The sequence below is a fragment of the Neomonachus schauinslandi genome, chromosome 1, assembly GCF_002201575.2.
Source record: "Neomonachus schauinslandi chromosome 1, ASM220157v2, whole genome shotgun sequence".
NCBI lineage: Eukaryota > Metazoa > Chordata > Mammalia > Carnivora > Phocidae > Neomonachus > Neomonachus schauinslandi.
Window position 1 is genome coordinate 67,023,629 of NC_058403.1, and position 15,809 is coordinate 67,039,437.

The following is a 15,809-nucleotide window of genomic DNA, read 5'->3' on the forward strand; positions in this document are numbered from 1 at the left end:
GCTAGTGCAATTGAGGAATTGAATTTTAAAGTTTATTTATTTTAATTAATTTAAGCTTAAATAGTCACTTGTAACTTGTGGCTACCATATTAGTCAGAACGGACCTAGAATTTGATGATGACCTTATAACAGAATAGTCTGTTATGCTGCAGCCACAAAGAACCCTAAAGTCTTGGTGATTTGTAAGAACCAAGGTTTATTTCTTGTGTTATGTGCCCATTGGGGGTTGGCTGGGGTCCCAGGCAAATAAAGCAGTTACCATCTTACATGTTGCCAATCAGAGTGGAGAGTCTTGCATTAGTACTTAAGCGCTCTGGCCCAGAGGGGACACCCATCACTTCTACTCACAGCTCACTGACCAGGACTAGTCACAGCCCCATCGAGCCAAGGGCCCACAATGCTCTGCCAGGGGGCGAAGAGCCTCAGTAAGGACTGGCACAGACGTTAGCCTCCCTTTCAAAATACAGAGAAGGAGTTCCTAAAGGGTAAAGAAAGTAGTATTACTTGTATTTTCTGGAAAATTAAAGAAACTCAATTCTCCTTCATCTCCTTGATACTTATTAGCATCAATTTATTAAAAGCCAGTAAGATGTGAAAAGTAAAACTCAAACACTTTGATTAAAAGAAAAAGAGACTATATAAAGTTAGAGCTGACAATAGCCATTATGTCTTTAATTATACATAGAAATATCATTTAATATGAAGTTCTGCAATGTAAACGACAACCAATGAATTTTTATGTGTTTGGGATGAAAATAGAATGGGAGAAAAATGTATTTTTTTTTCCTGGTGCAGAATATATTTAGTCAATTTTTCCCTAGCAAGGAATAAAAAGTCCTTTTCTTTAAAAATAGTAATTTCCTCACTAGGAACATTTGTGGATTGTGGTTGCCTTGAAAAAATGAAAAAAATTAAATATTTATTAACTGGACAATGGATTATTTCCCTCTAGACTACATTGTGGAATCATAGAATCATCTAATCCAACATTTATTAGCATGCCTTGATTCTTTCTAGAATATCTATAATATTGTTTGAACACTCAAGACATAAGGGGCTCACCATCTGATAACAGATTTCAATAGAGCAGGAGCGTTATCAGGACTTTCCTCCTAACAAATGTTTAAATATCAAGACATGGAAAGAAAGCACTTGGTTGCCAATAACAAACTGCACCAAAATTACAAATGCAAACCAAGCCCTAGTTAATAATACTGATGATGACAATGATTTTGTCACATGCCAAAATGTCGTATAGATCTTAGCATTATGAGGATTCGATAGATATCAAATGTCCATGGAATTTATCTGTAGAATATAACTGAACCAAACTGATGCTCAAGAGAGATTTTGCACAAAATGTGCAAATTAGGCTACCTCATGTGAACAAGATCTACGTAAGTCGTTCTGTTCCTTAGTGAAACACAACCATCTAAGCCATTCATGCAGCACAGCATTTGTTTGTCATTTCCAGGATCGCTTTGGGTAGTCTCCAGCTGGTGGCATGGCAAGAAAGAGAAGGCTGCAGAGATTGAACAAACAGCATGCACTGTGGTATCCTTTATTTAAAAACTGTGAGCTAACTACAGTCGTAGTGTTCTCATTTACCATTCTGATGGCATAATAAACTGGGAGAACATTAACACAATTTCAAGACATTAAAAACCTGTAGCAAACACACACACCACACACGGGCACACACACGACAACACACATGTACACACAGATTATAGTCTAAACACAACTAAGTGAAGAAAAGCTTCAAATGCTCTAAATCAAATTTTAAAAACCTTTATTATAAACTGTGGCAATACTGTGGCTATTATGAAAAAAATTGTTTAACTGCTTAAAAAGCAAAAAGAAAAATACTGGCAAATTTGAAACTAGCAGCAAAAAGCAGATAAAAATAGAATGAAAGGTAACATAAGACTAATATCAAAGTTCTAAAGTTGATACTGTGTAGGGTTGCACTGAAGTCATTTCAAATTGGTTCTTGAGGAACTATCAAAAAGTCCCTTGAAATATGAAATTGCTGCACTTTACAAACAGTGGAAAAGAAAAAGTATTTGGAATGTTACACACACGCAGAGAAATGTACTAGGTATATCGGTTTATAGTCTTTGTTTATGACCTTCAAAAAGTTTATAAAGAAAAATTTAAGTGCCAATATAGTGAAAGAAAAAGTCCTAAAGATGCAAGTCTGAGTGCATTTATCAGGTCTACTGATATATTTGAAGGCTGGGGGCAAGGCCTGACGCACATTCAAGAAGAAAACATGTGGAACCCATAAGGTAGGTAGAGTTCTTTGGCGAGTGTTTAGAATGGCAGGTGTGTTAAAGTCAGACTGCCCCGAAGGAGATTCCAAAGTACGTGCAGTTCTACAGCCCTTCATCAGTTGAAATCTGTTTCATAGTGGCCGATAAATAATTAAGACTAACTTTTCAGCAAACTGGTTTTTCATACATTCAAACACAAAAATCTTTACCACACATGCAGAGCTGATATTCTGTAACAGCACAAATACGAATCCTGGTTTCAGAAGAAAAGCACATTAGCAAGGATTTTTTTTTCATGGGTTCTTACAAAAATGTCTGAAGCTGCTAGACATCTGCAAAGAGGGGATAAGTTTAGATTTCCTACTGATTTTGGAAGAAAAGAGATTCTATTTTCCTAAGGAAGCCAGCCATCCACGAGCAGGGAACCGGTCTTCAGAATCTAAGAAGCATCATGTCCTTAGTGCTTAAACTCATGGCAAGTTCAGAGCCAGCCAAACTGGCAGGTGGAACAGGGGGAAGAAATGAAAAGTTTGCATGTCTGTAGTATACTTTGGAATCAAATGGGCCTCGGAGGTTAAAATGGCTCAACTGCTTTCAGAATGAAGTGCTGCAGGACTAGAGGAGACGGCATTCTCTGGAGTTAGGAGCTGGGAGAGACACATCTCCATCTCCAGGGACCTTCTGGGCTGAGCTGTGAGCACAGGGCCTTATTTTTCATGAGTGCTTTCAGTTAGGGAATTTATGACTTTGCCCAGATAAAGATTTCTTTTGGTTACTTTCTAACATCAACAGATCAGGCAAGTGACTGGTAATTTCCCAAAATGAAATCTGGCCGTGTTAGTATCTTAAGGTGCCAGCTAGTTCACATTAATGCCCATCAGTAGCTGCTGCTGGGTACCAACTGCTGTTGCTGAACAATCAACCCTCAAATGACCTAACTAGATAATCTATCACACTAGGTGCTTTTACTATCTTGGATTTTTTTGAGCTTTAGAGAAATAGTCTTTGTAATATGCCGTAGAAGCTTCTTCTCTCTGGCTTTGTTTCACTCTTCCTCTTCTTCTTCCCCTTCCCCTTCCCCTTCCTCCATGGTCTCCACAATGAGCTCCGCTGTGCAGGTGGCTTCCCCGAGACTGTTGACAGCCTTGCAGGTGTACTTGGCATCGTCATCCCCGCAAACATCGCTAATGATTAAAGAGCAGTTCCCGTCCTCGTCGTAGTCTATCTGGAAGTGGCGGGACTCCCGGATTGACTGGTCATCTTTGAACCAGACAACTTCAGGGTCTGGGTATCCTGCAGCACAGGGAGAGGACACAAGTTGCAGAAACCATTATTCAAAGTTTCTTATCAATTCATGCAAGCAGCTCCTAAGCAACCTCTATTGATTAAGGGGGTACAGGAAAAAGTCACGATGTTGGCTTTTAACATCCCTTTTGAGATTTACATTCGGATATGGGCATATATTTTAAAGAGCAGTACCTGAAATCCCACAAAAGGTACTTTACGGGCATGCCGTTTGCCATCCACGTGGGGCTTGTACTACGTCCCACCTGCAACACAGCCCTGACTCCAGCCACACGCCTAGAGCTAAAGATCTCCTTGGGTGAAAAGAAAATTCTTATCTTATATAGAAGTTGAACTTAAATAAATTTAAATAAAAAATAAGAGAACAAACGGGCACAAGAGATCTTTAGGGGGTGATGGAAATGTTCTAAAATTGGATTGTGGTGATTGTACAATAAGATGGGTAAATTTTATGTTATGTAAATTATAACTCAAAGCTGATAATAAGCTCCATAATACATAAGTTAGAGGATCTGATAATATTGCTAAGAAAAAGAAGCAATATTTATCTTAGTCTGATCCAAAGACAGATAATCTGCCAACTATAGATAACTGGAAATTGACCACATTGGTTAGCCTCATTTTATGTTATTAGTCATGTTTCTGGAAAATTCAGCATTTAAAAAATATATTTTATATACATATATACATCATATGTATTATATATGAGATGTATATATATATATATATATATATATATATATATACACACATAAGCCTTTACAAATATATAATAATTCTAACTGACTTTTTCTTTACGTTTTGGAGAAATATTTTTACAGGAAAAAAAATTACAGCCCCATCCAGAATAAAAATTACACGCAAGAACTTAAGAATTTTAACATTCTTTTCAAGTAGATTTTGTTTGTATCAAAATGGCAGCCATATGCTTTAATTCCTCCTTAGTGCTCTAGTCAAAGTTCTGCAAATAATGAAGGAAATAATCCCAAAGAGAAAAGTACAAAAATGATAATCACTACATTGTAATAATTTTTAAAAAGGAAAAAAACCTCAGAAGACCCAGAGACAGTGGTGATGGTGAGAATTCTGAGCATTGGCCCCAGAGCTTTCAACAGTGTCCCCAAGCTGCGGACTTCCACACTAGCAAAGGGAACACATCTACCTTTTTTTTTGTTAATTGAATAGAAAAAAAGGAAGATGATTATAGGCACTGTATTTACAAGGCAATCTGAGATATAATGACGCAGGAGAAAAACTGTTCTCATTCCTCTCTTTGGGTTACTTTACCCAAAAGGCATTATCTAGTCCTACTGCTGGAGAATCTTAGAACGTGAGAGGCATGATTTGTTCTGATGGCTGTCCTATGCTATGCAGCCTTGGGAAGGTTGCCTAATGAACTCCTGTGCTTTATTTGGTCAGACTGAAATGAGATAACCCTCCACTTTGGTTGGCATGCAATAGTCACAGACTTGAGACAAAGAACCTGTCTTTTCTTGCCCTTATCTTTCTGGAATGTTGCTGTCTGTGGAAATGGCAATGCTTTGTGTCACATATTGCTCACTTCTCAGGTGCTATGCTAAGATCCCTTAAGTTCCCTTGAGCACTGACAGCTCACAACTCTATGGCCACATTATTCTCGGCAGGCAGAGAAGCATGGGGAAGGTGGCGTAGGCACCTCGAGCCCAGCTTCCCTCCATCTGGAGTCACGTGGCATGCTCACTCTCTGCACTTACCAATCCCACAACTTTTCCCTTGGTGCCGTGACATCTTGAACAGACTTAAGAGGTTCTCCCTTTTCCCATACGGCCTCTCACAGCATTCCCCAGAGCTACACAGGCATTAGACATCACCTTAAGGTTAAAGGCCTGAGGCTCAGAAGACTTAGATCACCACCCAAGGTCACACAGCCCACAGATGAGCAGCAGAGCCACCCGACTCCCCATCCTATACTCTTCATGGCCACCTTCCTTTGAAGCCTCTTGTGGGCAGTTCACATGCTTCCCAGAAGCTTGCAAAGCTCATTTCATTAAGCATGTTCCATAGCCAAAGAGGTCCATGATAAACCACTTTGAACTTGAGTCTAGTGGCTGATGTAAGGATGTGAAATAGCCAGGGTGTCCTAGGCGAGTCACTGAATGGCACCAACCTTCAGGAGGTGGAGTGGGAGCAGCTGGCCAACTCCTCCTGGCCCCATTGTCCTCGCAGCCTGGCTGCCCAGAATGAACATTTTGCCCGGGGCACACAGCAGGGCCCACCAGCCCACCACACCCCTTTTGTAGTCAAGGGAAGAAGAGCTACAACTTACCTTCAATCTTGCAGTCAAATCTAGCAGCGCTTCCCTCCACAACTTCTAAATCACGGATGGTCTTAGAGAAATAGGGTTTTACATGGGGCTTTTCCTCTGCAACAGCCTCAAGGAAAGCTTGAGACACATCTTCTAGGAGACAGGGAAGGAAATGCGGTCAGTTCTTCATTCCCTGTTCTCTCCTCTTCCCTCGTTTAAAAAAGCTGACTTTTTTATTTAAGTTGCTACAATTCAGCAAATAATGCAGCTTAGAGGACTGAATCAAGCACACCTTTCTCCTGGGGACAGGTTGGCCTGCTGCCAAAAGGTTCTGGCAGCAGAGAGAACCGTGACCAAACTGCGGAAATGTTTTAACTCCCCCCCCCCCCACCCCTTCCCTTATGCTGACACATTGAAAAAGGAAATAATCTTTAAAAAGGATTTCTGGCTGCATTCCATGCTGTTTCAGGATTCAGTGGAGGGTATCTAACAAGGACAAACTACACCAGCCTTCCCGATCTCTGTCCCCCCTTTGCCCTCCTCCTGCAGTAGCAGGCCCTTTACCTGCTCCTCGGGAAGGAGGAGCTGGGTTCTAGATGCATCTTCAATCTGCCTGGAGTTCTGTTCTCCACACTTACACTGCCTTCTCATTGTATGACGTGGACCAGGGATTTAGGGAAAAGCTGTACTGGAGGGGCTCCTGTATCTTCTCCCTTCCTTTCAGGCTATTTCTGAGTAATCTGGGGAGTATGGATCAGGAGGGACTGGGCCTGCATGCTGCAGACTATGCCCCCGACTCCATCAGAACAGCCCAGCAAGCAGCCTTGCCAATTACCCTGCCTTTATACACAGGAGGGATCTAGACTTAGCTTCCCACCTTTGGATACCAAAAACACCAGGCAGCAGGAGGTAGGGGGGTGTCTTTGGCAAAATGAGGTGCCTCAAGAAGATAAGGGCCAGTCCCTACGTGTATCTGGAGCAGGAAGAGGCCGAGGCCTCTTCAGTGAAGAGATGGTCAAGGCAGCCTCTCGAAGACGGTGTGCAAATAACTAACCCTATTGGTCTCCAGGAGGAGCCCAGTCATGCACAGTCTACCCTGTTCAAACAACATGTTTCAGCATCATGAAAAATGCCAAATGAATATGGACTATAGTTTGTTTTTTTTTAAAGAAAAACACAAAGACATAAGAATATGGAAGGATATTTTTTTAAAAGATACTACTATATGTGTTTATTTATGTTTACCTATCAATATACAAATATCACTTTTGTAATGAGAAAAAAGGAAGCTTTTAATGAAGTCTTCGCTAATTCTTATGTAAAATACAGGGAAAAGAACAGCGGAGGTCATCTGGTTCTATTAGACAAATAACCTTCCCTCTGAAAATAGTTAAACTTAAGTGGGGGTTCTGCCAGAGGAATGAGCCCAACCTTGCTCTGCTCAGCACAATTAAAGAATAACTAGTAATTGTTGTTAGGGCAACCTAAAATTAGTTCTGAATTTAATCCTTGTAGTTTATATTATATAAAAACAAACAAACCGAAACCCCCCCCAAAACCTCAAAATGTCCCTCCATCCCCCAACCCTTCCTTTCTCACCAATTGGCTGGATAAAAATCTTCCTGGAGCTCCTTACCTTCAGATTCTAATTTTTCTGCATTAAGCGGGCTGGTTGGTGACCCTGTTGAGGATTTCCTGCCACTGAGCCCTGAGATCATTGCCATAGAGGACAGTCTTCCAATGGCTCTCACAGCATTGCCCGTTTTCTGGAAAATAGACACGGGGGTTGGACTCAGGCGGCGTCCCTGGCTCCAGCTGGGCAGTGGGGTTCGGGGAGAAGAGCCTAGCCCAGGAGAAGTAGCTGTCCCTGAAACGAGGGCCTCCCAAGTGCCGAGGTTCTGCCAGAGGAATGAGCCCAACCTTGCTCTGCTCAGCACTATCAGCGTGTCAGAAGATGTTCGGAGAATGGAATGGGGCCTGGAACCAGTGTGTGCGTTAATGTGACTAAACAAGGTCAACATGAGACAAAAACCCTTTTCATACTCTGCTTCAACTCCCATAAAAGGGATAGTTTATATAAAGCAACTGCAGGCTGAGACAGCTCCAAAGACTTACTGCTGACGGGGCCCAGTGGGGGCTGTTTCTCGTAAAACAATACTAGTGATAGGAATTTAATTGGTCCAGAGAAAGTTACTACAGATCCGACAGGTCACGATGCGAAGAAAAAAAAGAAAAAGCATTCTATTGACCTTGGGCAAGTCGCTTAACCTCTCCGGGCTTCAGTTTCCTTCTCTGTTTAAGGAGGGGTTTGGACAAAATGATCTCCAAGGTCTCATTACTTCTGTTTATGATTCAGATACTTAAGAGATTTTGAGAAACACTCAGCCTGGCCTGTGAGTCTGAATCCACAGTGAGGTTCTGGAGGGGTGTACCTCCCTGATGTACAGCCAGGCATCAAAAAGAAGGACCCAAAGAAATGAAAGGCAGTGGCACTTTGCTTTTCTGAGATGAGAAACCTTGGGAGAAGACAGAATTTCTGCTGAAAAGGATGCCAGAACTTGCTATGAAAACTTCCTTTGCATTGTGAAAATTCAACCAAGCATAGGATTTAGGTCAGGAAATCCCCTATAATATAGAGTTGTGTCTATGTTTCTCCTTCACCTTCCGATCCCACAGGTCTTTGAAGGTCTCACCTTCAAGTGATGTTTCCCGCCCCTTTTCTAAGGTCAGTGGAATGACAAGGTAAGAAACGAAGGCATCTCCAACTCTTTCGATCCCTGCACCCAAAGCGTCTTTTCAGACACCCCGACACTGTATGTCCAGACTGCAAACAGCACCGCGGCCTGGCTCCCCAGAGTGAAGAGACAGCCTGCACACAGGCCAGGGGCTAGCACTCACCTCCTGGGCCGTAAACTGCCCCAGCACAGCCGTTGCCTCCTGAACTTACTTCTCGTGCTCAACTATTTCAGTAAAGCCTCACGATTTTGAACTATCTGGAAAGCCAGGATATTTCCATAAAAAGATTATTTTGAAAGTAAGGAATCACAGGGCACTAAGGACTCATAACGGGTGTGTGTGTGTGTGTGTGTGTGTGTGTGTGGTTTAAGCTGAGATCTGCTATAACAGCCGCCACTTTTCTGTTTGTCACATGCCATCCTTGTGGCTGACTCTTTTCATGCACTTTGGACAGACATTCCATCCTGCTCTGTCCCCTGGCCATCCACCCTCTTGCATACATCACTGTGGTGTGGTTATGTTTCCGGCCCTCTGTCACCATGGTGAAGCTGCGTCCCTCTGAACAGAATTCTGGAAGCCCCAGGTGGCGGTGATGTTGGGATGGGGGAAGAAGGTGAGAGGACAACGGACCAACTTAGATGTGTGCAGAGGCCCCGTGGCCCTGCAGAGAATGTACCTGCAGACTGAGCCCACTTGGCAGTCTTGCATGCTCTGCCTGGAGAGGCTGTTCCTGGTGACATCATTGATCTATTTGTGCTAGCTGGAAAGATCCAGCTCTTCCCATGGGAGCTCATCCTGACCTCAGAAAGGGGCAAGAGGAGGTGCCAGCCACGGCAGCCCTCCCTATGGAGTTGACGTCAGACCAGACTATTCCCAAGCCAGCCAAACTGTCAGACCCAGCCCTTCTGGCTCTCGATTCCCTTTATCCAACACAGATTGGTTTGCCTGGCCCAGGAGTCGCTCAACTCAGAGAGTAGAAATTTACTATGCAAATCAGTTCCTCTCTGTGGACCTCATGTTCTTGAACCAGAAGATTTGAATCTCCCTATAGCTCCAGTCTTCTTAGAGACTATGATTCATACATGGGACTGTGTAGCAGGGAACACTCCCCATGAGCCCATGGGCTCCCTAATTCCAAACGCCTGGATTGTGACTGATTAGGACTATCTGTACTTTTATGGTGTGGAATAAGGAAGTCTTTCCTCTTCTATTAACAAAATGACTAATATGAAGTTGCCAGAACAAGGCAGATAAAAGAGAGTATTTCAGAGAAGGAAGCCAATACACATTAACAAAGAGGCTTCCATCAGATGGAGTATTACAGCATATAATTTCTAGAACAGGGAGAAAAGTAAGAAGTGCTTAATAAGGAAAATCTTAACAATAACCTACGTCAATCTTTGGGAACTGATTTATGAAAAAAAATTCAGTAGAGAAATTGTCACAACTAGAAAAGAAATACATCTGTATGTTCTAGTCCTCCAGTTTCATGCCTTTGAGCTGAAAATTGGTTGCTGCTTTACTAAGATTTTAGAAATTTTTGGAACATCAAGAAAAATTTCAATACCCTAAGTTCCATCCTTGCTTTGAGGAAGTATTTTTCTTGTCTGAGGGCAATTGCCCAGGCTGGGTTCCTGTGCTCCAGGCGGGTACTGTTTGTACAGGCCTCCCTAATGCCACACAGACTCCCTCCCTTGGGAGAGCCAGCGAGGGTGACTAACCAGCCTGTGTTTGCCAAGGACGGAGAGGTTTCCCAAGAGGAGAGTCTTTCAGGGTTAAAGCTGGGATGGCCCCTGGCACACTGGGGCAAGTTGGTCACCCTAGAGCCAGTCAGCCAGCCATCATAGACCCTACATATATACCAACAGCTCTGAGACTCCAGTTTCCCCTGATAAGTGAATATCCAAATGTGATGGCCAAGAGTATTCTCTGCTATACAGAGTCAAAAGCTTTCTTCTCTATGGGCCTATGGTCCATACTGCTGGTGTCTTTGTGGGTCTCAGAGAATAAAGATGGCTGCCCACAGGCCTCTCATTCCCAGTCCTTAGCTTCCAGTTTCACAAGCAGCAGCGCTGTTATCCTATTCAACTCACCCTCAGTGCTACTGCTCACCACGTCTTTTTAAAATTCTTTCATATAAATAAAAAACGTACCTTCTTTCAGATAAACATCGTCCTAAGATCAATGGCATGATTAGTCATCTACATGTTACCTTACTTATAGGGATTTGCTCTCATGTTACTTCCTTCTTCCTGGGCCTTTTATGGAAACCACACCAGAACGATAACAAGGAACCTTCTCTTGTGCAACCACAGAGATTTCTGGGCCACCTGTGTCTGCCCTGGGCCCTTCCGTCCACCACAGTCAACCCCATTTTATTCCACTGCACTTTACTCTGCCCCACCACACGCAACCTCAGCTGCTCTGAGAGGGAAGCCCCTATTCAGGGTGTGCTAAGGTCCTGGTATCGGGGGTAAAAAATGTGGATGGTTAGATGCAGGTGAGCCATTACCAGTGAAATTATGCTTCAGGGACATCTTGTGCCACAGGGGATTTTATAGACTACTTTTGTGTGTAATTTTGTGAAACCTAACCACTATTTTTGTGGAAAACCTATTTCCAAATGCTGCTACCTATATGAAGGTATGAAATTAAGGTTCCTTCTCTGAATTCTATCCTTTTCTTTCCCTTCGCACTTCCAGAAAACCTTATGGCTAATAACACTGTTAACAAATAGGAAAAACTTCGATTTAAAATATCAGCACAAATTATGGTTCCCTGACCCATCAGACTAAAAAATTCCATTTATTTCCTCTCCCATTTCCTTTTCTCTGTGCCCGTCCCCTGGGTTCAGGTCCTTCCTGGCTTTGGTTCATCAACGGATGTGTCGATACTCCCAGAGAGCTTGAAGTGGTAAGGCTGCCTCTTAACCCACAGCATCATCCAAGCAAAACCCAATGAGACTCACTGTCAGTAGGACCACCCCACCCCCACACCAGCCACCCTATTCACTCCAGAGATACCATTATTTCTTTGAGATCTACTGGCCATAGGATCATTAATAAAGCCAACTTTGATTTTATGGACCCCTTTACGTTTTAAGAACGTTAGTTACTCCAATTTCACTGGATCCTAACGATACCAGAGGGTAAGGTCAGCAACACAGGTGTTCCAAGTCACCTGGCACTTGAGTCTCTTGGCACCAAGAGATCCCCCTAAACCTTCAGCGGGGGCTAACCAGGAACTGACTCCCATTGTGGGGGAGTCCTGGCTGAGCCACTCAGGGGGCAGTAATCCCTTAAACCCACACACCCTAAGGCCCCCTTCGCCTCTCCTCCTCTCAACCTCTGTGTGAATTTGTGCTTTTGGGGGGTTTAGTGACTACAGTTTAGTCCTGCTGTATGGCAAATGACCAGTGTCCCAATTGCCTCTAAAACAGAGATTTCCTTCTTCTCTGCCACATAGACCATTTTTAAATGCCCCAATTCCCTTGGCTGCCCAGTTAAAGGACTCTGCTCCTGTCAGGGTGAGGACCTCTGTGCCTTTTCCTCCGTTTGTGCTGTATCCCCTCTTCTCTTGTTCTAGCCCATTTTCCATGACCACTTTCAAAGTCCTCCCCCTGGCAGCATTTCCTCACAACCACATCCAACTCTGGTGTGACTGACTCCTTTCTCCCATTTACACGCACATATATGGCTCTGGAAGGCTATACTGATAGTTTATGATTCTTGGCGCGCATTATGTCCTTTTATGTCCATTTGCTTCAGTTCCCCATTACACTATACATTCCTTGAGTATAGAAACCCATGTGCCGGCGTGTAGAAACCGTAGCCCAGAAATTTTGTAATACTAATAGTGATAATAAAAATAAAATAGCTGATGACAAGTTCTCTATGGTTTTGGATGACAATTTTATCCATCTGCTATTAATCAGAGGCAATTTTGTGCCATTGTTAAGACTGTACTTTGGAGCCAGGCTCTGGGTTTGAATCCACTCCCATTTACTAGCTACGTGATCCTTGGTGACCTTCCTAACCTTTCTCAGCCTCAGCTTGTCTGTAAAGTGGGGATAATAATAGTACCTGCCTCCTAGGATGAAAAGACTCACTGCATAGAAAGTGCTTTGAATGTTTCCTGACATATGGCCAGCCCTCCATACATATGAGCTACTGGTATCATTTTTGAACACTTACTGTGTGCCATGCAATATGCTCAAGGCCAGATGAAGATTACTTCATATAATTCTACCAAAGATGCTGTGATGTTGGTACCACTATTACCCCCATTTTACAGGTGAGAATATGAAGGCATGGGAAGGTTGTCACTCGCCCAAGGACACATAGTAACATACAATCTCCCTAGATAGTGGGGACCATATCTCTCTTTGTAGATCCTGTGCCCTCCTCCTTCACTATAAAGAAATGTAAGGCCATCACACTGTCTTTAAGGAGATCACATTCTCCAGGGCTGCCAAATAGTCTTCAAGGTGACATTGCTCAACCCTAGCCACAAAGACATGAAATGTCAGTCTTGGTCCCAGACTATTTCAGGAACAGATGTAAATATTCTTGGATTGAGAGTAGCTCCAATAAAGCAAATGTGAGGGGCAACATCTGAGTCCAAAGGGACAACCTCGTTACCTGCCATTTCCTTCTTGCCATGTACTTCTTCATCCGGTCCTTGGAGAGTTTCTTGGCCTCCATGTTCTTGGTGTCTTTCATTAGCCATGGATGCTGAAGGCACTGGGTGCAGTCCAGGCGGTTTCTGATGGAGGCAGAGATCAGAGGATTTCTGAGCAGGAGGGGACCTCAGAGACTGCTGGTCAGATCAGAAATGGGAGGTCACCTGTCCTTGGTCACACAGGGCAGAGCCCAGGGCTCTCTCTGTTCCCAGTCCATCCACCATGATCAGGGTCACTGTGCTCCTGGCCTTTTTCCTCTCTTGGTCTGAGTTACACTGACTTACTCTATGTAAGTTTTTAAGTGTTAAGTCCTAACCACCACGTAAGCAACTGGAGTCTCACGACCTGCCCTTGGGGTCTAGGAAGGGTAAAGGCAGACACATCTGAGAATGATATTCTACGGTGGGGTCATTCTACTGGTCACACGGGGGCAGGGGGCTGTGGAGGCCTAATCTTTCTGTCTCCTTGTCTGGGGGAGGAGAGAGTAAAACATTAGGCCGAAATCTCTGAGAATCACTGAGCTCTCATGTCTTATGTTGTGGTTTAGTGTCAGGTTTTTCTTGTTAAAACTCAGAAGTATGTCCTACATACAACCTATGAATTATGACAACCTTAGAAGCTGCACTCAAACTCATTTAATCTTTCTGAAAGCTCTGGGATTCTAGAAATAACTCAGGGTCATCACCTTAATTGTAATAGCACTAATAGAGCTCAAAGAACCAAATGTTAACATACATAGACAAAAAAGTATAAGTAAATTTGCTCAGTATAGCAAAATGTAGTGATCTTTAGATAAAGGGATTATGGATTATTTTAATTTTCCTATATTCATATTTTCTACAACTTACATGTATTAATTTTATAATATAAAAATATTTTAAAAAGTGTAGATAGGTGGAGATTTCTGGCTAAAGAGATGCTACATTTAAGAGTTTATGGGAATCGAATGTCTTGATAATTTGAAATTAGTTCTTTGGTGAATCCATTTTATGAGCACAGAGGGGCCAGCACAGCTCATTACTGAGTTAATTCAAGGTCAGATGAGAAAACAGGTATATACATAATGCCTCATTTACCAAATCTTCAGTGAATGAAGCTCGATGGACAAAAGCCATCCTGGACCAGAGTTATTAGGAAGGAGGTCTGCATCTCCATGAAGCACCCTGGGAGTGAGGATCGCTCCCACTGGAAGGGAATCTAGGCCCCCACAACATCCAGATTCTACCCAGGTCACGCCTACTTCTGCTACAAAGGCTCTGAGAGCAAAATGCCAAAAAGGCCTCACCAAAGGAGTGTGGATGTAGCTTCTGGAGGAGTTTGGCCTGAGGTAGCTCAAAAGGACTGAGAGGTGGACACATAACCAGAAAACCGGAGCCATCTGAGAGACCCTCTAACTCTGCTCTTTTCACAGCTGTGCTCTTGGTCCCAAACAGGATTTCTCCCAGAGGGGAACAAGATAACTGGTAGCCTCAGGGGGTCTGTGGGCTAGGCAGACAGGGCGGAACCTGCACCCCAAAGTCACCTGGCTAATGCAGTCACCTGACTGTAGAGTCTGGCCGCCCTTCCCCTTCTCATCCTCTGGTACCCCACCTATTCAACACCACCCTTCTAGGGCAAAGCTTAGAACTGTTCCCTGTTGCCAAATGCTACCGGGGGGCTCCTGGAGCCAGGCCCTGCCTCATCTGGCCACCTGTTTACAGAGCGGGCAAGGCACCCAACGGGCTGGTTGCTCTCATCTGACAGCCACGGCTCCCTTCCCGGGGGCATGTCAGCTTTCCCTGCACACGCACAGCCTCCCCGCCCCCCTGCTGTACTCCAGCCAGTTCCCTCACCTGGAGAGTCCTCACCCATGAATTCGGCTGGCCACGCCCAAGGCCTCTGCCCTAGCCTCCCCAGCTCTGCTCTTCTCTCATGGGAACACTTACAGTGCTCCTTGCTTACACTTACAGAGCACCTGCTCTCACGGCCTCAGGCCGTCCACGTGACCGAACACACCGGCCTCCCAGTGGTCACTACTGTTTTATGTGTCCCTCCACCGACCACAAGGGCAGCTCCTGGCAGCCCCCACAGTCTGCACGGTGAGGTGGGCCAGGGACCTGTGGGGACAGGGCTGAGCCAGCGGTCTGAAATCAGAGCCTCACTTAGGCCAGTGGGAGCAGGTACCCTGTTCAGGCCGGCAGTTCTTAAATCATTGAGATATGGAAAAAACACCAAGCCAGATTAGCCCAGGGGTATGATCAGGGGCCACAAACAGGATACTTCTGGAGTAACCCCCGAAGAGGGGCTGAGGTTTCAGCCTGGCTTCCGTGGCCACACTCGCACACAGAAAACAAAAGGGGCTATATCATTATTCACACAGAACAGGCTTCTCCTCTCCCTGCAACATTGGTCAAGGGTCGCTTTTCGAGTGAGCTTTCTGTGCTTCTCAAGACCAGTTGGGTGTTGGGGAGCGGGGGGCCTAGGAAGGCTCCTCCTCCGCACTACTCGCAGTGCCTGCCCTGCTCTCCTCAGGGGAGAGGGGACCCAC

The 15,809-nt window shown here is 44.2% G+C and overlaps 1 protein-coding gene across 1 annotated transcript in view; it reads right to left on the reverse strand.

Annotated features, from left to right (window-relative positions):
• Nucleotides 1-1,531: 1,531 nt before the first annotated feature.
• MYLK (myosin light chain kinase) overlaps nucleotides 1,532-15,809 on the reverse strand; it is a 202,885-nt gene continuing 188,607 nt past the window's right edge. Inside the window, 4 exon segments of the mRNA XM_044919769.1 lie at nucleotides 1,532-3,569; nucleotides 5,887-6,018; nucleotides 7,502-7,631; nucleotides 13,242-13,365. Coding sequence (XP_044775704.1) covers nucleotides 3,322-3,569; nucleotides 5,887-6,018; nucleotides 7,502-7,631; nucleotides 13,242-13,365 — 634 coding nt within the window. The 3' untranslated portion in view covers nucleotides 1,532-3,321.